Source organism: Megascapheus bottae, chromosome 11 (genome assembly GCF_031878675.1).
Source record: "Megascapheus bottae isolate mThoBot1 chromosome 11, mThoBot2.hap1, whole genome shotgun sequence".
In the NCBI taxonomy this organism is placed as follows: domain Eukaryota; kingdom Metazoa; phylum Chordata; class Mammalia; order Rodentia; family Geomyidae; genus Megascapheus; species Megascapheus bottae.
The window spans coordinates 9589422-9616882 of record NC_143519.1 but is presented as its reverse complement, the minus strand read 5'-3'; the positions used below and the strand labels follow the sequence as shown (position 1 = coordinate 9616882).

General features: G+C 43.2%; 1 protein-coding gene across 1 annotated transcript; it reads right to left on the bottom strand.

The window, feature by feature from the left end:
• Window positions 1–131: 131 nt before the first annotated feature.
• Window positions 132–27249, bottom strand: Slc15a1 (solute carrier family 15 member 1). The gene is made up of 22 exons (XM_090341693.1): window positions 27235–27249; window positions 26377–26458; window positions 26133–26274; window positions 25029–25148; window positions 22639–22738; window positions 21961–22051; window positions 18325–18402; window positions 15817–15899; window positions 14147–14233; window positions 13483–13572; window positions 12304–12348; window positions 12163–12195; window positions 11985–12073; window positions 10924–11005; window positions 9262–9381; window positions 8433–8567; window positions 6025–6074; window positions 4432–4539; window positions 4209–4317; window positions 3124–3267; window positions 1841–1948; window positions 132–320 (listed from the first exon to the last, which is right to left on the bottom strand). The coding sequence occupies exons 1-22, from the start codon at window positions 27247–27249 to the stop codon at window positions 132–134; spliced, it is 2100 nt and encodes a 699-aa protein (XP_090197819.1).
• Between the last annotated feature and the right edge of the window lie 212 nt (window positions 27250–27461).

The following is a 27461-nucleotide window of genomic DNA, read 5'->3' as shown; positions in this document are numbered from 1 at the left end:
TTCAAGTGTGTGTGTGTTTTAAATAAGTAAGACTTTAAAAAAAAAGACTTCAGAGTGGAGCAACCGAGTCTCCTGGGACAGAGATGAGGGCACAGCCAGGCTCAGTTCATCTTTCCCTTGCTGCACAACCTTCACATCTTGGTCTGGGAGACAGGCTCCAAGGTGGAATTCAGGTTGTCCTTCTCTGCTTTCTTCTTATCATCCTCCTCAAATTGAGCTTCAATCTCCACTGGGTTGACGTAAGTGTAGAATCGAGCCATGATAGCAAATATCACACAGACAACCAGGAGCAAAGCAGCAAATAGAATGTACTCAGCCCACTTCCAAGTTGGAGTAAGAAAAAAAAAGAAAACAAAAACAAGGTCATATGAAGGCACGCATGTATGCACGTCAGTAGCTTTGAAAAGCTATTGAAAATAGACAATCAATTCAGGGACAGACTGGCTATCTTTTTTCTAATGCTTACATCATAGATGACATTTTTTTTTTCTCACAGCACAGAAATGTACAAACACGAGACTCGGAGATGAGAGGAAATTTCTGAGGCCTTCAAGCTTTAAGATATGTAGATGAGCTGGGCCTTGGTGGCTCACACTTATAATTCCAGCTACTCAGGATGAAATAGGAGGATGAAGAATCGTGGTTTGAAGCCAGCCTGGGCAGCAAAGTCTGTGAGACTCTTATCTTCAATAAAATACTCAGAAAAGCCAGAGATAGGACTATGGCTCAAATGATAGAGCGCTAGCCTTGTCTCTGAAAGCTAGCTCAGGGACAGTACTCAGGTTCTGAGTTCAAGCCCACAAATGGCACCAAAAAAAAAAAAAGAGAAAAAAAATATAAGTAGCTGGACCAGGCCCTGGTGGCTCACACTTGTTATCCTAGCTACTCAAGAGGCTGAGATCTGAGGATCATGGTTTGAAACTAGCGCAGGCAGATAAAGTCCATGAAATTCTTACCTTCAGTTAATCAACAAAATGACAGAAGTGAAGGGTGTGGCGACTCCATGAGCGCATGCACTCATGGCATTAGCACAGCTTCAGTGGGTCTTGATGTGGTGTGGGCAGCTGTAAAATGTGGAGGTGATGGGCCCCTATCCTTGTCTGCCTCAGAGCTAGACTCAGAAGTTCAACTATCAAAAACATCTTCATTTAATTATAGCTAGAAAACAGCCTTTAATATGGCTCTACTTTAGGTATTATGAAAGTTTCTAGATCAGGTGTTAGTTTAGAGTTGTTCTTTTTAAAATTAAGTTTATTTAAAAAATCATGTTTGCATAATTGTATAAAGGCATTTCAATTCAACATGCCAATTTATAAGTAGAATGTCTGTTGGTCAGTGTCATCCTCTCCCATCATTCTCCCCGGCTTTAGAGCTCCTTGGTGGTATTCATCAAAGCTAGGAAGGATGTTCTTTTTAAATATATTTACTCATTTATTTATTTTTATGTTGTTATTGGGCTTGAAGTTAGGGCCTCAAGAGCATCCTTAGATGGCTTTTTCACTTACAATTGAGGCCCTACCACTTGTGCATGTGTCCAGAGATGAGTCTTAGATTTGGTTTCCAGGGTTGGCTTGGATCTGCAATCTTTAGATCTCAGTTTCTGAGTAGCTAGGCGTCACCAGCTCTAAGTTGAGATGTGGATGTCCTGAAACTCAGCTGCTTATTTCACTTATCCGTTTCCAACTGTGCAACAGCAGGGGGAAGTTAGAATCGACCCTCTGTCTGCCATTGTTACTGGTAAAAGCCCTGTCTAGTTGGTCTGGCAACTGTCTCCAGCCATTAGACCAAATGGCCATGTGTTCACAGAGAGATAGAGAGCACATCTCCTTCTATCCCGTACCTGTTTACTGAAATGTCCAACCCCTGCTACAATGAGCACAATGATGTTTCCCACGGCCACCGTCAGCAGCCAGCCCGCTTGAAGCACAGACTTCATGTTGGATGGAGCCTTCGGAAACAAAACAGAACTAATCACGACCTGGATCATGGCCCTTGAACACAGCACACTCAACACTACTCCACCGAGCCACCATGCAGCTGCCTAACAACAAAGGCCAGGCATGTGCAAAGACAAGGCAGGCATCGCGTGGATAAGAACCTGGAGCACCCCCCCCACCCCCGCCATGGCAGAGCACACAGCCTTCTCCAAATGTGTGTCTCCACAGGCTTCCAGGGGTCTCCCTTGGTAAGGGGAGCCAATTCCGCTCCCCCAGAGAGTTTCTAAGCAGAGCCATCCATGAGTGGCTGCTCTCTGAGCTGTAGGTCTGCTCATCTGTGCTTCATTTTCTGGGTTCTCAGTGTCATCACAGAAAGGATTTACTAGGTACCCTTTACCAACTTTTCTACAAAGACGGAAGGTACTAGAAATTGTGGCGCACAGTGACTATTGGTGCAGTGTTGACAAAATACTTCAGAATCAAGCTCTAATTTGGGCACCAAGAATAACTGTCCCAGACACCAGTGTTTACTCCTGCAGTCCTAGCCACTCAGGAGGCTGAGATCTGAGGCTTCATGCTAGCACTGGCAGACAAATTTGAGAGACTTTTGTCTAATTAATCAGTAAAAAGCTGGAAGTGGAGCAGTGACTCAAGTGGTAGAGTGCCATCCTTGAGTAAAAAGAGCCAAGGGACAGTGGGAGGCTCTGACTTCACGCCCCAGTATTGGCTAAAAACAAATCAACAACAACAACAAAAATCCCAAACAAATCCCCAAACAATGGCCTCATTTGTCTTATACACTTAAAGCAAGGCCTTATCTGATGTGGTTACTGGGTAGGTCCCAGAAACAGACTTGGCAGTGAACACTTTGCTGAGGAGTTGATCCCTTGGTCACTGTAAAATCTAGACTGTACTAACTTGACACAAACCTAGGTTTTTCCACCCAGCATTCTCAATGTTAGTGTGACTCTGGAGTCAGATACATGGACAGAAGCAGTCACAGAGCTCATGGGGCAGGATTCTCAGTAAAGAGCCCATCGATCTCAGAGACCGTGTTTGTGGAAGATTCCATAGTGCTGTCTAGAATTTTTAAAGACTATACACGGCCATTCCAGATGTAGATGGTGCCCTGGCAGCAATTTCTGCAGGCGGGCAGGGGGAAGACGGGGTGACAGGAAGCACACACCTGGGAGTAGGAGAACTCCAGCCCCGTGACAGAGAAGACCACCTCGCCGCAGGTGAGCAGAAAGTACTGCGGGATCTGCAGAGCCATGTTGACGGTGTTGGGGGGGATGTCTTCAAACTCCAGCACTTGCGGGCAGCCGTTACTCTAAACCATCAAGGCAGAAGCAGCAAGTTAAAACGGAAGTGGAGAATCTTAGGACAATTCTTTACAAGGCCAACAGAGTTCCACCGCTAGCGCTGCTCGGTGGGCATTGGAAGAAAGTATACATCTTAAATGTGAACATGCAACATCACCTTCATGCTTCTGATTGGACAGGCTTGGTGGGAACTGAGAATGTGTTCACTTGTCTGTCTTCTCCCCCTTCTCTCTCCTTCCCTCCCTCCCTCCCTCCCTCCCTTCCTTCCTTCCTTCCTTCCTGTCCTCTTTCTTTCCTTCTTTCCATCCTTCCCTTCATTCTTTTTCTTTTCTTTCATTTTCTTCCCTCCTTCTCTTCCTACCCCATTCCCCTGTTTTCTTTAGGCAGGATCTCACTGTGTAACCTAGGCCGGCCTTGAAATCTTAACCCTGAGTGTTGTGATACAGGCATGCATTACTATGTCTGGCTACTGATTCCAGTTTATTAAAACATTGTCATCTCTTTAATGATGTTGCTATGCCTTTGTTAATAGTAAAGAAGTATGGACCAACGTGAAATATTCATCCCTGTACATCAGACTCCTACATTTTTTTTTTTTGCCTGTTGTGGGCTTGAGCTCAGGGCCTGAGCACTGTCCTTGGACTTTCTCAAGGCTAGCACTCTATCACTTGAGCCTCAGCACCACTTCTGGCTTTTTTCTACATATGTGGTACCGAGGAATCAAACCCGGGTCTTCGTGCATGCTAGGCAAGCACTCTACCACTAGGCCAAACTCCCGGCCCTCAGACTTCTACATTTTATTTCACTATTAACCCAAGTCAGTAGTTGAAGCACAAGTGGTGAGTATAATGGATTCTACATTTCTAATACTGATCCTACTTTTCTCAATGGGATGTCCAAGAGGATATGTACAGAAGAGAATATCTATGGAGAGCAAAGAGTTACTCACCTCCTTTTTGATCACATATGTAAAAGCACTGCCAAAGTCCAGGTTGGAAGACTGAAATTCATGTACACAACCTTGTGGAATCTCTGTTGAGTTTATTGTGTAGCTTTTCCTATTGAATGAATGATTGAGGTTAACGTTCTTGGTATTAAAAACCTCAATGTAGTCTCTAAAGATAAAGACTTGACATCTTAGAACTGGAGGAGTTTCCAGCAGGGGTACTTACTTGCCAGAAGGAAAGAACTGATATTCACTGGCGTTGTAACTGGCGATATTTTCATATACTTTCCCACTCATTTTGATGTTGATTACCTCGTTAAAAGTATTTACAAATCTGAAATAAAAAATCATCTCTCTTGGAATTGAACTATGGAATAACTTATGCTTTGAGACATGCATCTGTCATTGGGTTGAGATAACTTTTTGGAAAGAATTTAAGAGCGTGTTAGAAATTTCTAGAGTCTAAAGGTAAAAGCAAGTTTAGGCTCTTTCTTGCTCAGAACTTATAAGAATGCCCCTAAGAAAAATAATTTAGCCCGATGCTTACTTACTTTATCTATTTATTTATAACACAGACAGAGTAAACCTATTTGAAAGCAGAGTCTAAGACAGACTTTTTAAAAAAATTGATTGTGGGGCTTTGAACTCAGGGCCTGTGCACTGTCACTTAAGACTAGAACTCTACCACTTTGAGCCACAGCTCCACCGCTAGTTTTTTGGCTAATTAGAGATAAGAGTCTCAGACTTTCTTGCCCAGGGTGGCTTTGACCCATGATCCTCAGGTCTCCGCCTCCTGAGTGTCTAGGATTATGGGCATGAGCCACTAGCATCTGGCTTAAGACAGACTATTATTTGAAAGCAAAACAGACTCTCCATAGAGACAGGTCCCAGATCTGAGAGCTCAGGGGATCTCCAATACTTTATACATGTCAGGAGCTGTTCTAAGTTCCCAATTTATGGACAGCAAGTAGGTAGGGTCAGATAGAGCTGCTTTTTCCTTCTAGAAGTCAGCCAGGCCTTTGCAGTCCTTGCTCTGAAAGCGTTTGTGTTAAAGAAGCAAAGGACCAACAACAGACATTGCTGAGGAGCTGGAAGACAGCTCCGGAAAGGGCTTCTTTGGGGATGAAAAGGAAAATCTGTATTTACTTCCGAGAGCCTGGGAGAGGGAAGGGTGGCAAGAGTTATATAGAGAGAACACCCAGCCCAGTAGTATGGAGAGACAGCTGTAAGCAGCTGCCTTCAAATGGTGGAGACTAGGCCTGGACAGGGCTAGAGTGCCAGCACCCAGTGCCAGCTGAAGTGCCTGCTAGCCCGGGTTCTAGATCCCAAGGCTTCTATCTTGGCCTATGCCAAGGATCACTCAGGTGTTAGCAAGAACAGGTGGCTAAGAATCACGTTCTTAGCTGTTACAGGCTGTGGAAGACCCTGCATTTCTTGTGCTACTCTAGAGATGAAGGTTCCAGCCTCAGAGAAGACTTGCAGCATATTGTCCAATTAGAGAAGAAACAGTTGAGTGAGCCCACAAGTACAGAACAGAACAATTCAACCTTTATGTCCCTAAAACAAGTGACTAAGTTTCACCACCTTTGTGACATATATCGATTTCTACATCTACACTTGGCCTTTTCTCTCACAGTTGGCACTCTACTGCTTGAGCCACACCTCCACTTCTGACTCTTTGCTGGTTAATTGGAGGTAAGACTCTCCTAGATACGTCTACTGGTTGGATTCACAAATCTCAGCCTCCCCAGGAGCTAGGATTATGGGTATCTGCCACTGGTGGCTCACTATAAGTTAAGTTTTAGTGAAATCTTCATACCTGATTCCGTTTTCTCCTTTGTCTGGCTTATTGTTAAGTCCATCCTTTACCTGAGAGAAAACAGTAACATAAACACGTTTCTGAGCCAGGAGTTTGGCCTAGTGGTAGAGTGCTTGCCTAGCATGCACGAAGACCTGGCTTCGATTCCTCGGTACCACATACATAGAAAAAAAGCCGGAAATGGTGCTGAGGCTCAAGTGGTAGAGCTCTAGCCTTGAGAAAGTCCAAGGACAGTGCTCAGGCCCTGAGCTCAAGCCCAGGACTGGCAAAAAAAAAAAAATAAAATAAAATCATCATCAACAACAACAACAAAAACAAAAACAAAACAAAACAAAACAAAAAAAACATGTTTCTGATATCCAGGTCATCTCAACCTTAGAAGAACATGATGTGAGTTCTCATCGTAGGAGGGAAGGGCGGGTCCCATTTAAAGGACTCCATTTCTTTTTTCCTTTTCTTTTTTGCCAGTCCTGGGGCTTGAACTCAGGGCCTGGGCACTATCCCTGAATTTTTGTTCAAGGCTAGCACTCTACCACTTGAGCCATAGCCTCACTTCTGAATTTTTCTATTTATGTGAGGAATTTACTGAGGAATTGAAAGCAGGGCTTCTTGCATACCAGGCAAGCACTCTACCACTAAACCACATTCCCAGCCCAGGATTCCATTTCTTTAGCCCTGCTTGTTCTCCAGGCTAATCTGAGCACCTACTACTTTTTTGACTAATCACATGGTTGTTACACAATATGTATTCACAACTTTACAGAAAAAATTATGAATAAGAACAGTTAGCCTTGAATGGTAGGTGTATTTTCATACATACATACATACATACAAACACATATATATGTGTATATACAGATACACACACACACACACACACACACACACATACACACACACACACACACACACACAGAGGCCTGGATTGAACTCAGGAGCTGGGAACTATCCCTGAGCCATTCTTCTTCTTTCTTCTTCTTTTTTTTTTTTTTTTTTTTTGCTGAGGGCTAGAACTCTGCCACTTGCGCTACAACTCCACGTGTAGGTTTTTGGTAATTCCTTAGAGATGAGTCATGTGGCCATTCCTGCCCAGACTGGCTATAAACCACACTCTTCAGGTCTCAACCTCTTGAGTAGCTAGGATTACTGGTGTGAGTTAACGGTATCTGGCTCTAGTAATATTGATCCTTGATTGCCAGTGATCCCTAAGAATACTATTCCCCAGCAATTAAAAACGAGTCCTGCAACAACTTTCTCACGAAGCAAATGACAAACAAAATCAGTTGCATGCTGAGATTTCGTAGAGGCTAACTCAAATGCCCTTGACAGAATCCTGCATTCTCTTCTTTTCATTAAATGCGATCTGCACAGCTTCTTCACGAGTATTTTGTCACCGAGCATTTCATGTGTGTGTGATTGGTTATACCTAACATCATGCCTTCTGTATTTTTTTTGGAGGCTGATTTAATTCAATGTAAATTAAAAATTAATGACAATAAAGATATTTTTAAAAACTTTACCTCGAGGTCCTGAGAATATGTAAGTATTCTGTGATTTATGTACATTATGCCATCCCCAGTGCTTTAAAATATTTTATTTTATCTTTAAAAAAATTTGGGCCAGGAGTTTGGCCTAGTGGTTAAAGTGCTAGCCTAGCATGCATGAAGACCCGGGTTCGATTCCTTGGTACCACATACATAGAAAAAAAAGCCAGAAGTGGTGCTGAGGCTCAAGTGGCAGAGCTCTAGCCTTGAGAAAGTCCAAGGACAGTGCTCAGGCCCTGAGCTCAAGCCCAGGACTGGCAAAAAAAAAAAAAAATTTAAAAAGTGGGGGGCTGGGAGTCTGGCCTACTGGTAGAGTGCTTGCCTAACATGCACAAAGACCTGGGTTCAATTCCTTGGTACCACATAAACAGAAAAAGCTGGAAATGGTGCTGTGGTTCAACTGGTAGAGCTCTAGCCTTGAGAAAGCCCCTGAGTTCAAGTCCTAGAACTGGCAAAAAAATTTTTAAAAAGTGATGTTAACTCTTTTCACCCACAAAATTTTTATTGCAAGTCAAATGACCTGTGTGCCTGAAGAGAGGAGAAATGGAGGATTATCTGATCCTGTGAGATAGATATAATAAAACAATGTCACACTAATTAAAAGCTGTGTCGCTGGGTGCCAGTGGCCCATGCCTGGAGTCTTTTTGAGTCAAGAGGCTGAGATCTGAGAATTGTGTTCTAGGACAGGAAAGTCCAGGAGTCTCTTATCTCCAGTTAACCACCAGAAAACCAAAAGTGGCTCTGTGGCTCCAAGAGCCTCACACAAGAAAGTTCAGGAACAGTGCCCAGGCCCTGAGTTCAAGCCCCATGACTGAAAAATAAACAAACAAAGGCTGTGTTTCTCAGATGACAACTGCTACTTACCACCCGGTAGTGATTTGGGGCCCACACGAGAAGGGTGTGGCGGTGGCCTGGCTCAAACTTATGAGTTACTTCAGTGACATTAGCAATGTTTATGTTTGTCAGCTGGTCTGCTTCAAAAGTCATAAATTCATTTGTCTATACATAGGGAAAAAGAATCACAATCAACACCAGTCTTATTCATACCATTACCACTGTAATGTTGTATTTCTGACATCCCAAGTTTCATGTTCAGATCTATACTCATCAGAAATGCCTTGTGGAGGTCCAGGAGTTTGCCCTAGTGGTAGAGTACTTGCCTAGCATGCATGAAGACCGGGGTTCCATTCTTTGGTACCACATACAGAGAAAAGCCAGAAGTGGTGCTGTAGCTCAAGTGGCAGAGGGCTAGACTTGAGGGAAAAAAGCCCAAGGGCAGTCTCAGGCCCTGAGTTCAAGGCCCAGGACTGGCAAAAAAGAAAAAAAATCCCTTGTGGGAAGATGGCATTTATTTGTCTTAGCCTCCCACCTACCCTCATGAACTCTTGTCATAAATTTATTTTCATATTGACCCAGGATACTACTTTTCACCAATGATTATAATTTTATTTTGCTGTTTGAAAATAAATTTTGGACCGGCATCATGGCTCAGGCCTGCAATCAATCTTAGCTACTTGGAGGCTGTGACTGGGTGGATTGTAGTTTAAGGCCAGCCAGGCAAAATGCTAAGGAGAACCCCATCTCAGTCGTCAATAAGCCAGGCATGGTGGTGTGTATTTGTGATCCCAGCAGGTGACAATGTGATGGGAAAGGTCCCCAAATGAAAAAGGCATTCACCTTGCCTTTCACTTACTTGAGAGAATTGGCTAAGTGTCACCATCTCTCCAGGGAAAGATACAATCATGCTGTCATTTCCTATATTCAAGACTTTAATTTGGACTTGATTGGCTCCAGGGAAGACTGGAAGAGTTTTCTAAAGAAAAGAAAAGAAAATTGACAGTGAGGGTTTCTGTGTGACTGACGATGGCTGTCAGCCTTGCTTTAGAGTTGGTTTTCCTCTAGCCATCCAAAGCTGTGCTGGCAGAGGCAGGCCCAATGCCCAGCACGGCTTTTTTTATATTTAAGGTTTTATTTTTATTAAAAGATTTTATTGACACTGATTTTTTACATCATATTTCAAATGCCATGTTTAAAAACCACGTATTGAAGAAGGGGATCTCTATAGGCAATTACTGGCACATAAATTTTAGTACATAATTAAAATTAAGCTAAGACTGTATGTCATAGGTACATATTGATCTATATAAGACAGCACTATTTCTAGAGAGTATATATATCGCATCATAGATTTTTATGTCTATGTAGTTATATTTATGTCTTCAAGACCATGTTAACGACCTTTAGTACCCAAATATTGAGTCATTACTCTTGTGCTGTTTGGCTCTAATAGCCACATATTAAGGAGACCATGCACCTTTTGTTCCTTTGGTCCTGACTTGTCTCACTCAACATGATTCGCTCTAGATTCATCCACTTCCCAGCGAATGCCATTATTTTATCTTGTCTGTTGGCTATGTAGAATTCCATTGTATACATGTACCACATTTTTTGTGTCCATTCATGTGCAGGGGGGCGCCAGTGTTGTTTCCATGGCTTGGCTATTGTGAATAGTGCAGAGATGAACATGGCTGTGCAGGTGTCCTTATCATATCCTGGGAACCAGCGTGGCTTTTGATCTCATGTCATGTGACCATGAGACAAGGTGTTCTTTTGGAGAATGGAATAGTAGGGAACAGGCTGCTTGCAGTCTTGCCTCCAGCCAGTGGAGACCAGGTTATGAAGTCTAGGATTGGTAAGATGGGAGGAACCATGGCCTCTGTGGGCTCTGCTTTTGATGGGTCCCTGCGTTGTGTTCCCCCAGCCCCAGGTATGGAGCTCTCATCTTTCTTTCATGCCTGCATCACCTCCTGTGCTTCTACACTGGTGCTCAGAGCTTCCAGTCTTTATGCTGCACTCACAGACCCAGTGTTGCTGGAGAAGCCCAGATTTGGCCCAATTCATTTCCCACAAAGTCAGGTGTGCACAGGAGAGTGAGAACCACCTGAGCTATACCCACCAGACAGGGTGTGGGTGATTCAGGTGTCCATCAACAGGTGAGTGGAAAAACAAAATGCAACTACATACAATGGAATATTTTTCACCCCCCCCAAAGGAAGAAGCCTGGTCTAGTTGTTCATGCCTATAATTCTAGCTACTCAGGGGCTGAGATCTGAGGATCAAGGTTTGAAGCCAGTCCAGGTCCCTGAGACTCTAAGTCACTACCAAAAAGCCAGAAGAGGAGCCATGGCTCAAGTAGTACAGGGCCTTCCTTTGAGCACTAAGGCTCAGAGACAGCACCCTTGGCCTGCCCATAGCTCCAGGCCTCACATGGGGTGTATGGAGGGCTGTGGCTTCCTCTGACCCTCCCATCCCTCCAACCCACCAGGGCAAGACACCGGAGATTTGGGGAACTCACGTCAATCTCCACCTGCACAATTGCAGCCACCACAAAAGCCATGGAAGCCAGGAACATCCCAACAGTCATCTTCTTTAGAGAGCTGGCGGGGACAAGAACATGAACCTCAGGCCCAGGGGACACCACCTTTCCTCTTGTCCCCAAACAAACAAAACCAACCAACCCTCAAAGATCTGGGTGCCCCAAATCCTTTCCTCATTTGTGACCATGAATGCTGGGAAGGAGGCAGTGGCATACAGCTTCGCATTTCTTTCCACCCAATTTCTAGAAACTCACTCAACTCTTCATTCAGGCTTCTATTAATAGTTTATCTAGTCATCCGTCTATTTTTTATGGCAGTACTCAATCGGGGACTTTGTGTTCGTTAGCAGGCATTCTTCCACTGTTTTTTTTGCTAGTCCTGGGGCTTGAATTCAGGGCCTGAAGCTTTTTTGCTCAAGGCTAGAGCTCTTCCACTTAAGTCACACCTGCACTTACTGCTTTTTGGTGATTAACTGGAGGTAAGGGTCTCATGTACTTTACTACCTAGGCTGGCTTTGAACCATGATCCTAAGTAGCTAGAATTACAGGCATAAGACACCAGCACTTGGACTGCTTTTGATTTTTTTTACTTAATAACGTAACAATCGATAGTTTGATTGTGTGTGTGTGTGTGTGTGTGTGTGTGTGTGTGTGTGTGCCGGTATTGGCACAATATTGAACTCACTTTGCTTTTTCCACTCAAGGCTGGTACTCTACCATTTGAATCACACATCCACTTTCAGCATTTTGCTGGTTGAATGGAGATAAGACTCTCTCAGATTTGTCAGCTTGGGCTGGCTTCAGACTCTGATCCTCAGATCTCAGCCTCCTAAAATAGCTTAGGCATGAGCCACTGGTGCTAACCCAAGCCCTTTTATTTTAAAGGATAATTTTAGAAACATTGGCCTGCAAATATCTCTTTAATTCTTTTCTTTGGAGACCCCATTTTCAAGGTGAGGTTGTGGGGGGGCCCCAGCAGACACCTCCTTCTGTGCCATGAACCACTGGGTCTCTACCACTCCAAGCCATCTAACACCTACGTGAAATTGAAGCCACACTTGGCAATGAGCGGGTACACCACAGCATCCACGATAGGGACCATGATCACGATGAGAATGGCGTTCACAGTCTGTGGGAGGGGCAGAGATAAGGAGTGAACTCGGTCTCCGAGTGGGGTGGGGGAGGGATCCAGAAAGCCACTTTAATTCTTTCTCTTACCTGCATCTGATCCGGCTGGATTTCAATACTCCCCTGAAAGAGACAAGAAGAAAATCTCACAAAAGGGAAGGAGAAAGTGAACAAAGGCATAAAATAAAGCAGAGGCAGGGGGAAGTAAATAATGAGATACCCCAAACTCACAAATCTTCCTGTCATAGTTGTTGCTTGTAGCGTCCACCTGGACCCCTTAAAAACAGACATATTTACCGCATTATCAGGGGGCATTAAGCCACTGTGGACAATTCTAAATTAGGCATGAGGGTTGAAGGGTCACAGGATTTAAAGTTGCCTTAGCTGGGTGATTGATGGTGGCTTTGCCTATAATTCTAGCCACACAAAGGAGGATGAGATCTGAGGATCTTGGTGTGAAGCTAGCCTGGTCAGAAGAGTCCATAAGACTCCTATCTCCAGTTAAACAAAACAAAACAAAAACAAGAAAATAAAACTGGAAGTAGAGACTTGGCTCATATGGCTCAACTGGTAGAGTGCCTGCCTTGAATGAAAAAGGTTAAGCACAAATGTGAAGCTGTGAGTTCAAAGCCCCAGTGCCAGCACTGATGAACTAATTAAATACATAAAGTTGTCAAACTTCATGTTGGCCTCCTGGTCCATTATTGTATTAGGCAGAAAGCCACAGATTGCATTTTCTCCAAGGGTAGTTCATACTTTTTCAGTAATCCCTCTGTACAATAAATACACATGGTCACACCTTTTTTAAACTTCAGTTTCTAAAAGAATACCTTACTGCATTTCTACTGATCACCACACATTGAGTTGTCTCACTACACAAGATTCTACTGTGTCTAGGGAATGGCTCTGTCACATCTGTGGATGGAACTGAGGAAGTGGTTCAAGTAGTAGAGTACTTGCCAGTAAATATAAGGTCCTGAGTTCAAACCTCAGCATTGACAAACTAATCAATTAACACAGTGGAAGATATTATGGCGCTCTCAGTTTAAATACCCTGTGATACCCATCAGAGACAGTGCACCTTTTTACCACGCGGGGTCAGTTGGAAAACAGGTTGTCTGCAGTCAGTTTAGACTGGCGAGAGTCCTGAAGTCCTGGGGATAGGTCCCCAAGAGTGGCTCTTACTTGACTCCACTTTACTTTCCTCATGGATCTGCACCAGAAATGTTCACAGAAGCTTCTGGAATTCTTATTTTTTTACTCAATAAACTCAATGTGATCTAACAATTTAAAAAGTGAAATACAAAAGGGAAACTAGAACCTCTTTGGAACTGAATGCCAAGTGTGGTTCCATACACGGTAATACCCTAAAGACGTCCGCTAAATGAAGATGTGCAGAAGAAACGTTACCTGCTGGTCGAACAAGGCCCAGAACATGGGGAGGGGGATGAACAGGAACATCACTCTGGTAACCATCTTAATTTGAGTGATGAGCCGATCCTGTGGGAAGGAGGAGGAGGTTGTCAGCCCCGAGAGTCACTCACAGAGCCAGGGGCTCGGGTATTTGTACCTAAAGATGAGCTGGAAGGTGATTCATGCTTCCAGAGAAATGTCTAAGCAATCAAAATGTAAGTAAAACATCTACTTAGGAGGTAAGGATTGAGTTTGTGAAAAGGAAATTCTACTAAATGTTTTATCCCATTTTGGAGACCACTCCCCTTAACTCTTAAATAGTTTTATAAGCACAGTTACACAAAATTAATGGCCGGTTACACCAAACACTCTACAGTAGGAATGTTGCTTTCAGATAAATTACAGCCCTGTTCATCTGGTCTCCTTACACGTGTGGATACATATGTCTGTACATGTACACATAGCCGTCTATCTGTGTATGCATATGAAATCACTCACGCATCATCTTATTGAAGCTAACAAGGGTCAGGGCAGCACAGCTGAGCGTTTGGCCTCTGTGGTTTGATACTCCGTATCTTGCTTTTGTTTGCCCACTGCCAGGAGAACCATGAAAGGGTGGATAATGGAAATGGGTTCTATGGCAGTCAGCAAAGTCACTCACATCGTATTTCTCTTTGGCCCAGTCCAGCCAGTGCTCCCTCTTGGAAAACTCCTTACTCCGATGTCTGAACCTGTTTTTGATTGCAAACTGAAGGGAGGAAGAAAAATCAAATTACAAAGCAGAACTAGAATAAGGAAAACCCATTCCCATGAATGGATTTTAGTGAAAAATGTGTATGAAAAGCAAAATTTCCAATTGCATATTCTAGCATGATGAAGGTGCCGAAATGTTAGCTGATACATTTGTTTTAAATACTGTTCTTTTTCAGTTTGGGTAAATCGAGTCACACCCTCCAGCTCCTCTAGAGAATTGCGTCTCAATAGCCATATAACTCACGGCACATTCACCACTTAGGTTTCCTTGTGGTGGAATTAACAATCAAAAGCGGAATGCATAAAATTCATTTTAATGTACTTATTTAGCCCAAGACTCCTTACATAGGATTTTTAATACTTTTTTAAACTAATTTGAAATTTAAGATTGCTTTTGTGGTTCTGAGGACTGAACCAACCAAAGGGCTCTGGTATGCTAGGCAATGTTTGAAGTGTCTTTCTCTTGAGCCACTCCCCTAATGTGGTCTACTTTATTTTGCTGTCCTGGTACTGGGACTTGAACTCAGGGCCTCTCCCTCAGTTTTTGCTTATGGCTACTGCTCTACTACTTAACCATGCTTCCATTTCTGACTTTTGGCTTATCATTTGTAGATCAGAGTCTTGCCAGATTTGCCTCCTGTGGGCTGGCTCTAAGCATTGGTTTTCAGATCTCAACCTGAGTATCTAGGATTATAGTATGAGCCACCACGGTGTGCCTGCACAGTTTATGTTTCCAAGAATGTAAAAATGCATTTTATATTATTTTTTCATGCTAATTCTTTTTTTTTTGTCAGTCATGGGGCTTGAACTCTGGTCCTGGGCACTATATCTGAGCTCTTCAGCTTAAGGCTAGCACTCTATCACTTGAACCACAGCGCCACTTCTAGTTTTCTGGTGGTTAAACTGAAGATAGGAGTCTCACGGACTTTCCTGCCCAGGCTGGCTTTGAACCGTGATCCTCAGATCTCAGCTTCCTGAGTAGCTAGGATTACAGGTGTGGGCCATTGGTGCCTGACTTTTCATGCTAATTCTTCAAAAAGCCAGGGATTAATTCCATTTATGGTATAGACTGATTTGGGTGCTGATTTTTAAAAATCAGAAACATATGAACATGCTTGATAATATAAATTTACATAGTAGGCCATTGCTCACATCCCGAAAATCTCCCTAATAATTGAATTAAGCATCATTTAAAAAACTGAAATGTAAGAGTCTGCTACCCAAAAATACATTTACAAGAAAATACAGGTGGAGCTGTGGCCTCCACCTCACAGTGCTTGAGACCTCATGATTCTTATCACCAAACTCAAGTGGCCCTATTTCTGTGTCACTGGGTCCTGCAAAACAGCAGGCACTGCCTACCATTTGGATAAATGAGGAGTGACTTTGATTTGTTTCTCTTTTAGCAGGGTAAATTTTATAAGAAATTGGTGCTTTAAATAACAATTTTAAAAATGGGTAAAAATATTAAAAATATGCTTTAAGGAAAGTCAAAGCCCCACTGCACGTTCATGTGAAGGAAGCAGGAGGCCCTGAGGTGATTCAACATCATTGAAAGACAGCTGCAGAGATACTCACGCCAATGCACTTGACAACTTTTCCCATGATGTTTCCTTGTGGCTGAAACTTCTTGTACATTTTACTGCCAATGACAAATACAACTGGACAGGGAAAAGGAGATGTGTTATCTGCAGCTCAAGAGATGCTTTGATTTGAGCTATCTTGTTTGGAAATAAGTGGCTAACTTAGGGAAGAGCTGGATTTCTTATCACAGGAGAGGTCGTACAATGTTATATTTTGTTCTGATATATAAACACGGAAGCCAGTATTTCCCATCAGCTTCTCAGAACTGAAGGCATCTCAAGCCACCTTGCACATGCAGCTGTTTTAGCATCATGGCACCCCAGTGACAGGCAGATGAGTGCCTTAATCCACAATGACAATAAACATAGCTCTAATGTTCTGGGAGGTGATGATGAGAAAAATTTCCTTCTCATCATTTTTCTTCTTTTCTAACTTCAGGGAAATGTAATTAATCTGTTGAAACTTTACTTCTATGTGGCAACTTTTTTTTTTCTGTGGCACAGTGCAGAAATGTGGCTACAACTAATGAAGCAGCTCTTCAGTGAGACTATTCTTCCATGGACTGACTCTCTCACTCTCTCTCTCTCTCTCTCTCTCTCTCTCTCTCTCTCTCTCTCTCTCTCTCTCTCTCTCTCTCTCTCTCTCCCCCCCATCCCGTTCTCCCTCCCTCCATTATTCTCTCCTTTTCCCTTGTTGGTCATGAGGCTTGAACTCAGGACCTGGGCACTGTCCCTGAGATTTATTCACTCAAGGCTAGTGCTCTACCGCATTGAGCCATAATACCACTTCCCATGGCATTTTTTTCCAAAAGGCATATGTGATACGAAGTAATACTTCTCAAGGAAAACTCAGACACTAATGTTCCCTTGCATGCTACTAGCTTTCCTCAGTTAAGATGGAAGGTCTAACACTGGAACTCATAGGCACAGGCAAAAACTTCCTGAACAGAGTCCCAGGGTCACAACAGATTGGAGAAAGACTTGACAAATGGGACTACCTAAAAATAAAAAGTTTCTGCACAGATAATAACATAGCTACTAAAGTAGAAAGACAGCCAACCAACCAGGAAAAGATATTTACCAATAATACATCAGAGAAATGCTTAATATCCAATATCTACAGGGAACTCAAGAAACTAATCCCCACCAAACCTACCAAACCAATCACTAAATGGGCAAGGGAACTAAAGAGAGACTTATCCAAAGAAGAGGTTAAAATGGCAGAAAAACATATGAGAGAATGCTCATCATCCATGGTCATAAAGGAAATGCAAATAAAAACAACCCTAAGATTCCACCTTATCCCAATTAGAATGGCCAATGTTCTGAACTCAGACAAAGAGAAATGCTGGCAGTGTTGTGGAGAAAGAGGAACCCTACTGCACCACTGATGGGAATGTAAACTAGTTCAGCCACTCTGGAAGGCAGTGTGGAGGTTTCTTAAAAAGCGGAAAATAGACCTTCCTTGTGATCCCGCCATACCACTCCTGGGCATCTACCCTGAGCACCAAAACCCAGGATATGATAAGGACACCTGCCCAGCTATGTTCATCTCTGCACTATTCGCAATAGCCAAGCGATGGAAACACTCCAGATGCCCCACTACGGATGAATGGATACAGAAAATGTGGTATATATACACAATGGAATTCTACATAGCCAACAAACAAGATAAAATAATGGCATTTGCCGGGAAGTGGATGAAACTAGAGCAAATCATGTTGAGTGAGACAAGCCCAAAGAACAAAAGACACAGGGTCTCCTTGATATGTGGATATTAGATCCAAACAGCACAAGAGTGATGACTCAATATTTGGGTACTCAAGGTCATTGACATGGTCTTGAAGATATAAATATAACTATATAACTACATAGACATAAAAATCTATGATGATATATATATACTCTCTAGACATGCTATAATATATAGATTGATATGTATTTATGACATACAAACCCTAGCTTAATTTTAATTATGTTCTAAAATGTATGTGTCAGTGATTGTATATAGATTCCATTCTTGATTACTTGTTGTCAAACACGACATTTGAAATATGATGTAAAAATCAGTGCTAATAAAATCTTTCAAAAAAAAGAAGAAAGGTCTGAGACTGTGATGTGTGTGTGTGTGTGTGTGAGGGAGAGAGAGAGAGAGAGAAAGAGAGAGAGAGAGAGAGAGCGATAGAGAGAGAGAGCGATAGAGAGAGAGCGATAGAGAGATAGCGATAGAGAGAGAGAGAGAGAAAGAGAGAAAGAGAGAGAGAAGAGAGAGTCTGTGTCTGTGTCTGTGTCAGTCCTGGGGCTTGAACTCAGGGCCTTGTACTCTTGCTTAGCTTTTTTCAATCAAGGCTGATGCTCTCCCAATTGAGCCACACTTCCACATTTTTGTGGTTAATTGGAGACAACTTTCTTGTCCTGGTTGGCATCCAACCACAATTCTCAGAGCCTTCTGAGTAGCTAGCATTCCAGGTGTGAGTCACTGATTCAACTGATTCTTACTTACTTAGGGATACAGCCATGAGAGCAGCAGGAACTCCGAAGGCCAGTGGGTAACAGGAAGTCTGAGTTCCACATTGCTGAACTGGAAAGAAATGACAAGATTAATGTATCATGATGTCATCAATAATGGATAGATAGTTTCCATCTCTAAAACTTCCTCATTGGTTACTAGAATTTGTTATTACATAATTTCCTAGACTTATCCATTACCAGCTGAACAAAGCTGCATTGTGGGAGACATGTTCTAATCTCAGCCCCTAAATTATGTATAACCCTGGGTCACCCAGTGTGTTTCTATTTGTTCTGTGGATTTTCTGAGATGAGGCAGAATATGAAGTGGATATAGTAATTCAAATACATTGAACTCAGTTAATGAAAGCAAAACTATGCTGGAAAGTCAATATTTTTTTGTTTTTTTTTTAATTTAAAGAATTTATTAACATTGATTTTTACATCATATTTCAAATGATTTATTTAACAAACAAATATTCGAGAAGGGAAATGCTATATATAATCACTGGCACTTAGATTTTAGAGCATAATTAAAATTAGGCTGAGGGTTTGTATGTCATAGATACATATTGATCTATGTAATAAAACATGCCTATAGAGTCATAAATTTTTATGTCTATGTAGTTGTGTTTATATTTCCAATACCATGTCCATAGCATTGGGTACACAAATATTGAGTCATCGCTCTTGTACTGTTTGGATCTAATAGCCACAAATTAAGGATACCATGTGTCTTTTGTTCCTTGTTCTTGACTTGTCTCACTCAACATGATTCGCTCTAGATTCATCCACTTCCCTGCGAATGCCATTATTTTATCTTGTCTGTTGGCTATGTAGATTCCACTGTATATATATACCACATTTTCATCTGCAGTAGGGCATCTGGATTGTTTCCATCGCCTGGCTATTATGAATAGTGCAGAGATGAACATAGCTGAGCCGGTGTCCTTATCATATCATGGGTTATGATGTTCAGGATAGATGCCCAGGAGTGGTATGGCGGGATCATAGAAAAGGTCTATTTTTCAGTTCTTTAAGAAACCTCCACACTGCTTTCCAGAGTGGCTGAACTTGTTTACAATCCCACCAGTAGTGCAGTAGGGTTCCTTTTGTATGATCCTACATTTATGATATTTAGGTGACAATTAGACATTACATAGGGCCTTTCACAGAAAAATTCAACTTCTGCCTTAGATAATGATCTGATCTTCCAAGGATTTTGACTTTGTCTGAATAGCTATTTCACACTTATATAGGGAAAGAAATTAGCTAGTAGAAAAGCCATAGTCATGAAAATGGTTTCTGTTCATGATACTGCAAAAGCAGTGTCAGCTATAATAGCTCATGTTTATAGTCCCAGCTTCTTGGGAGGCAGAGAAAAGAGGACTGTGGTTCAAGGTAAATCAGGCACATAAGTTCATGAAACTCTTTTTTTTTTTTTGTCAGTCAGTAATGGGGTTCGAACTCTGGGACTGGGTGCTGTCTCTGATTTCTTCAGCTCAAGGCTACTGCCCTACTCCTTGAGCCACAGCACCACTTCCAGTTTTCTAGTGGTTAATTGGATTTAACAGTCTCTTTTTCTTCAGTGCCCGGGCTGGCTTTGAACCACAATCCTCAGATCTCAGCCTCCTGAGTAGCTAGGATTACAGGAGTGAGCCACCACGCCTAGCCATGAGACTCTTTTTCAAAAAAATATTTTATTTTATTGTATTTTTTATTGTCGGGGTAATGTATAGAGGGTAGTAGATGCATTACTTCTCACACATTGATACCCCTTCTCATGTTTTTGCCCCCATTTTCCTCTCCCTATTCCTGTGAGATTCTTATCTCCAATTAACCACCAGAAAACTGGAAGTGGCACTGTGGCTCAAGTGTTAGAGTGTTAGCCTTGAGCTGAAGAGTTCAGGGACAGCACCCAGGCCCAGAGTTCAAGGCCCATGACCCACAACAAACAAACAAAAACAAGATGGATATGATGGTGCATATCTGTAGGTGGAGCTACGTGGTAGGGAAGGATAGGAGGATCATGTCTGAGGCTGACTCCAAACAAAAGTACATGATCCCAGCTGAGAAATCACTAAAGCAGAAAGGGCTGGAAGCATGGTTCAAACGGTAGAGCACGGGCCTGGCAAGATTGAGGTCCTGAGTTCAAACCTTAGCACTGTAAAAAATAAAAATTAAGAACTCTGTTGATCAAATTCTTCTTTGAATTGATTATAACAACTTTCCATTTCCTCATTAATTAATGTTGAATGCTTGTCACATGTTAAAAATTGAGTCTTGACTTTAATGTCATCCTTTAACATGGTCTATACTTCAGACATACACAGTAACCACACTCCAGAAAAACCTGGAAGTGGGAAAGGAGAGTGAGTCTAACTTTAAAAAGTTACTAAATTGAGAGCTGGGTGTGGTGGCTCACACCTGTAATCCTAGCTACTTAGGCGGCTGAGATCTGAGGATCATAGTTCAAAGCCAGACCCATGCACTAAAGACCGTGAGACTCTTATCTCCAATTAGTCACTAGAAAATGGGACGTGTGGCTGTGGCCCCAGGGGTAGGTCGGTAGCCTTGAACTGAAGAGCTCAGGGACAGCACCCGGGCCCAGAGTTCCAGCCCCATGACTGACAAAAAAAAATGACTAAATTTGCCTAAAAACCAAGTTGATATGGTGTTTTTTGTGTTTACTGTTCATGAATTCCTAAAAATACTCTCTTGTAATTTCATCTGATTCAAGTGAGTACCTCATGGGTTTTTGTCCCAAACAATGCCAATTTTTCCCCTCAGCATGGAAATTCACAAAGTGTTTATATAAGCACAAAGATAGTTGCTGATAGTGCTATGTGATTCTTTTCAGAAATCAAGGGGTAAAATTTTGAAGGTCTTCCCAAGTTACTGAGCCGCCCCTGGGGAGCTGAGCTGGAAGGCTGATTGTCCATGACTCACTGGACATTCTTCCTGACACCCCTCTGGATGCCTATCCCGAGACCGCATTAGCATAGAGCTGGAAAAATGATGCCTGTGATAAGGATGCTGAGACTCTGCAGTGGTTATAAGAGTCAGGTATTAGATATGATGAGTTGCACATCTGGCAGCTAACTAAAGAGGTCTAAACAAAACTAACAAGATGAGAGTTTAGCTTTCCTTTCTTTCTTTCTTTCTCTTTTTCTTTCTTTCTTTCTCTTTCCTTGGGCTTTCTCCAGGCTAGAGTTCTACATTAAAGCCACAGTGCCACTTCTGGCTTTTTCAATGTATGTGGTATCAAGGAATCGAACCCAGGGTCTACATGCCTGCTAGGCAAGTACTCTACCACTAGGCCAAACTCCCAGCCCCTAGATTTTCTTTTTTTTTTTTTTTTTTTGCCAGTCTAGGGCTTGAGCTCAGGGCCTGAGCACCGTCCTTGGACTTTCTCAAGGCTAGGGCTCGCTCTACCACTTGAGCCTCAGCACCACTTCTGGCTTTTTTCTATGTATGTGGTACTAAGGAATCAAACCCAGTTCTTTGTGCATGCTAGTCAAGCACTTTAACCACTAGGCCAAACTCCCAGCCCCTATCTTTTCTTTTTTAAATCTGACTTTCCTCTTCATAATTAAAAGGAGAATAAACGCCTTGTGCAGATATTCCTTACCTCGGAGTATGGGAGTGATGATGGTAGAAAGTAAACTTCCAGCATTAATGGCCAAGTAAAAGATGGAAAAAAATCTGTTTCTTTGTTTTTCCTGTCATAGAAAGGATAAGTTAGATCTTGTCTATCTGTAAGTTAGATACCACCGATGAAGTAGCGGACCTGTGCACCAGAACTGTGCCTCAGCTCATATCTGAGCCCACTCACAGCCTGGTTAGCCTAGATCTGAACACACTTGAGATTTCCTCCTCTTCCTTCCCTCTTCCTCCTCCTCCTCCTCCTCTTCCTTCTGGCGCCAATGATGGAGCTTGAACTCAGGGCCTGGAACTCAAGGGCTTTGAACTCAAGGGCCTTGAACTCTTGGGTGGTCCTTTGGCTCATGTCTGGCATTCTACCACCTGAGCCACAGTTCTACTTCAAATTGACCACTTTTAGTGTTAACTGGAGATATGAATCTTACAGATTTTTCTGCCCAGGCTGGCTTTGAACCATGATCCTCAGCTCTGTCTTCTGAGTAGCTAGGATTACCAATGTGAGCCACTGGTGTAGAACAGTATCTTACTTTGAGGCATACTGAAGAAGAACGTGATGCCGAACAGACTTAGCATCCAGGGCTTTGGTTCCTGGGGGCTATCATTCACTGGAGTGGGCTCTGGGGCAGCGTGGGGGGCATGCTCTCACCTGGCCCTCTTCAAACTGATCACCACCGAACGCCGACACACAGGGCTTGATTCCTCCTGTACCAAGTGCTATCAGGACCAGGCCGATCATGGACAGTGCCCTGGGAAAAGGAATGGGTTAGGGCCAAGGTGAGGGGTCTGTAGAAGCGGGAGACTCCTACTTGCCGCTGAGGACCGGGTGCAGGGTTGACCTTGGAAGAGGCTTAGCTTGGCTGTGGGGATAGTTCACAGGAATGCCGCAGTCTAACAGCAGAATGAAAACTTGTACTCTATTGAACATTGTATCTCTACCATGGTCCAAAATTGAATCATCTAGGAAAGGGAAAGTAATACTTTAAAATCTGAACAAAGTTCTTTTGTAGCTTTATCCTTTCCAGTGAAAGAACGTGCATAGGAGATATTTGAATTAAGGGGCAGGGTGTAGTTCAGTGGTAGAGCATGTGCTTAGGCGTATGAAGGGGTCTGGGCTCAGACCCCAGAACAGATATACACACACAACAAGGAAATATTACTTGAAAAAACCTAAGACTTGTGTCTTGTGTGATCAAGATAGACTCACAATAGTCATTAAATGACATTAATTGGGCAATAAGATGGCAACGAAAAGAAGAACCTTGGGTTGGGTAGTACAGTCTTAAATGGCTTACAATGCAGAAAAAACTGGAATGAAATATAGCTATGATTTATTGTTGAAATCACATGGTGGAAGTAGGTTATTTATCTTAATTTACTTTTGTATTTTCTAGGTTATCTATGAGCATTTGACCTGCTGAATTAGAAAAAAATCATAACAATTTATCAACCCTGATTTTGTACTTTACTAAATTTTCAGTTCGGTGCTACAAATATCCAAAGTTTACAAGCATTTATCCCATATCTTCTTAGCTACTAATGTTTCTTAGACTAGAAATACTTTGAAGCAAAAAAAAAGGTCAAGGCAGATATTCCACAGAGAAAAAAATTCCTTAAAAATCCCACTTGCAGCCGGGAGTTTGGCCTAGTGGTTAAAGTGCTTGCCTAGCATGCATGAAGACCTGGGTTCGATTCCCCGGTAGCACATACATTGAAAAAATGCCGGAAGTGGTGCTGAGGCTCAAGTGATAGAACTCTAGCCTTGAGAAAACCCAAGGACAGTGCTCAGGCCCTGAGCTCAAGCCCAGGACTGGCAAAAAAAACCCCAAAAAACCCCAAAACAAAACAAAACAAAAATCCCACTTGCATTTGGGGGAGGGAAATGGGGACAAAAACATGAGAAGGGCTATCAATGATGAGAAGTAATGCACCTACTATCTGGTGAATGTAACTGTAACCCCTCTATACATTACCCCCGACCAAAAAAAATCCCACTTGCAAAATCATTTTTTCTGCATCAGTTGGCCCAAACCCTGTTTGTCCTCATTGTCCTTTGTCTCTTAATATGAGTTGTGTTTGAAGTGCTCTCTCTAAACATTTTTTTGATCACAGAAACAAGGTGTTGAATATTATATGTCATTTACTCTTGGAAGGTTTTAGGCATTTTCTAACTACATGAAATAAAAGTCAGGCATCTAAGATTCCTATCCACCTTGCATTAACCCACCATAGCCCTGAATGATATAGGTACTACAACCAGGAAGGAAACTGAAGCACAAAGGATAAGACACTAGCTCACAATCACACAACTGGACTCTCACAGTCTGGTCTCTGCCAGAATCCGAACCCAGCTCATCTCCAAGTTCATGTTCTTAGGAGGATCATTTGCCAGGTTCTGTGGGGTCATTTGTTAACTGCACTTATTGCTGAGTCTCTCACTAGCCACTGAGGGCAAGAATTCAGAGACTGTCACCTGGAGAAGACTTCTGATCCACCAGCAAGTCAGTATTGTGGTCGTGAACTTGACTTGCACTTACATTTGCCCGCCCATGGGATGGTGAGCTCTTAAATGAAAGAACAGAAATCCACAGGAGAAAAACCAGTCTTTCTAATCAGGCTACAAGGCCAGATTACCAGAAGTGGCCCACAGCACTGGCCATCAAGAATCCAGACAGGTAGCCAAGACTAACGTTTTTGTCAAATGTTTTGTCTGAATTACTGAAAGGTAAGCAAGGGAGAAACTAAAGGGCTTTAGTTAAGAATCAAGGCTAAGGAGCTGGAGAAGATGAAGAGGGATGGGAATTCCCTTCCAGTGGACATCCATGCCCAGGGCTGCCAAGTCAAAGTGAGCAACTCCAGAAGGACGGTGAAGTCCTCCACAGAAGTCCCAGCTGTGAGTCCATTAGTCATCCTTCCCTGCACTGCTGACCTGGAGCGATGTGGAGGGGAAGGGCGCCCCACTCCCTGGAGCCAGATGCCACACCAGAGCTCCCAGTGAGAAAGTGGAGGGGGGGTGGAGCAGTGGGGCCATGAACTCACACATGCACGGAGAGGCTGTTAGGGGTTCCCTCCGGGCTCTGGCCAGTGAGGTCATTGATGGAGCTCACTGAAATCACCGCTTGTCCGATGGTATAGACGATGGAGAGCGATATGATCGTCCTGTTTAGAAGGATTAAGAGAATGATAGTTAATTGCACCATGGCTGTCCACACACCTCATTCAAGGCTCACAGGAGCTCCGTCAGGAAGACTCTGCTCAAACTGGGGTGAAACTGCTCTCAGAAAGACACAACGCAGGACGGGAGAGCGAAGTTGTGGCTGGGGAGCTGAAGGCAGAAGATCACTTTCGCCTGTTTTAAAGACTTGCCTGCTTCCTTCCCCAGCTGCAGCATAGGTTACTAATCTTGCCACTGGTATCGATAGGTGGCCAGCGTGAACCACTGGTCATTTTTATTTTTAGAGACTTCTTTGGAAACAGTGAATATACTTGTTTCTATCTGTGTTCAATCTTGTGGCCTGGAATGTCCACTACTTCTCCTTTCACTTCTGGGAAACATTTCCTGGCACTGTCCTCGTGGAGGTCTTCGTGCAGGACCAGGAAAGGGCTTGGCCTGGTTACCTCCTGTCCCACAACAAGCCCACCAAACTGCCAGAGCCCTTCAGCAGCCAAGATGTGGTCAGTGTCTGCATCTTCCCAGCCCTGAACTCTGACACTATTTCAAGATGGGATAAAAGTGTTCTGCTTGGGTGGAGGAGTGTAAAGAACCTACCTACTTGCTAAATGCCAGACCCTGGCTAGACTCTGGGGATGAGGCATTTTGGTGGTGGTTGTTAGTCTTGGGACTTGAACTCAGGGCCTGGACACTGTACCTGAGCTTTTCTGCTCAAGAGTAGCACTCTACCACTTTGAGTCACAGTTCCACTTCTGGTTTTTTGGTGGTTAATTGAAGATTAGAGTCTCCTGGATTTTCCTGCCTGGGCTGGCCTTGAAATGCGATCCTCACATCTCAGCCTCCGGAGTAGCTAGGATTATGGACCTGAGCCACCAGCATCTGGCAAGTTTCTGTTTTGTGATTCTTCCTTCCACAATACTAAAGCACAAAGTTTACATTTACATATTTGGTTTGTTTCATTAACCACTCACTTGAACTTTCCCAGCCACGAGTCAGCGATAAGAGCTCCAAGAATCGGTGTGAGATAGCACAGGGCCACAAACGTGTGGTAGATGGCAGTGGACAGGTTGTCATCCCAGCCGATAAAGTTCCGGAAGTACAGAACCAGCAGCGCTTGTCACAGAAGGCAGGGGAGGGAGCAGGGGAGGAAGATGCAGAGTTAGGACTGATCACCTGACACGTTCTTCCCAAAAGGTGACAAGTGTCTAAAATTACCTCTCATTCCATAGTAGGAGAATCTTTCACAGAACTCATTGACCACGATGAAGAAGATGCTCAGGGGGTAACCGAGACAGCTCTGACAGAAAGAAAATAGCCTGGGATCAAATACACACCTCAGTGGTCCAGATTCACAACTAGGACCCCCGGCATGGAGGGATGCTAATGTACATTTAGTGACTCATCAGTGGGCATTCAGAAGCATTCAGATTTGAATTCTGCAATTCCTTCCTTCCTTCCTCTTTTTTTCCCCCAGCCCTTGGGCTTGAACTCAGGGCCTATGCATTGTCCCTGAGATTTTTTTTTTTTGCCAGTCCTGGGCTTGAGCTCAGGGCCTGAGCACTGTTCTTGGACTTTCTCAAGCCTAGCACTCTACCACTTGAGTCTCAGCACCACTTCCAGCTTTTTTGTATGCATGTGGTACCGAGGAATCGAACCCGGGTGTTTGTGCATGCTACGCAAGCACTCTACCACTACGCCAAACTCCCAGCCCCTGTCCCTGAGATTCTTTTGCTCAAGGCTAGCACTCTACCACTTGAGCCACATCACCACTTCTGGCTTTTTCTGTGTATGTGGCACTGAGGCATTGAACTTGGGGCTTCATGCATGCTAGGCAAGCACTCTATCACTAAGTCATATTCCCAGCCCTGAAATAGAGATTCCACAATTTCTACTCTGTTCAAGTCCTCACTCCACACAGAGATGGCAAATCTGATCAGGAAATAGCCTTTCCACAGCACAGACACACAAGCCACAGTTTGTTAAGTGGACAGAGCACAGCTTTGAAGGTTTAGGAGGAAAATGCTACCAAATTTATAATGTGAAAAAGCAAGCAATAAAAAAAAATATACTCACCTGTGACTTGGACATTCCTAAAAGGGAAACAAAATGCTGGTATTAAGTCAAGTCACTACGATACTCTTGGTTGACTATAAAGTCAGCGTCCCCCCGTCCTGACTTCTCCTGGCAGCCAGAGGCGTTCTTGGAGCTTCAGCCTCTCTGTGATGGAAGCCTAAGACCCACGCTTCTCCTCTGGAGTGGGCGTGGCCTCTTTCATAAACACTCCTTTAATAAACCATTGG

Excerpts from the sequence above, each read along its gene's own strand:
- Slc15a1 (XM_090341693.1), bottom strand. Across the intron at positions 12,196-12,303 it reads CAACTATGACAGGAAGATTT|GGGAGTATTGAAATCCAGCC; the intron begins GTGAGTTTGGGG and ends TGTCTCTTTCAG. Across the intron at positions 6,075-8,432 it reads CCCCAAATCACTACCGGGTG|GTAAAGGATGGACTTAACAA; the intron begins GTAAGTAGCAGT and ends GTTTTCTCTCAG.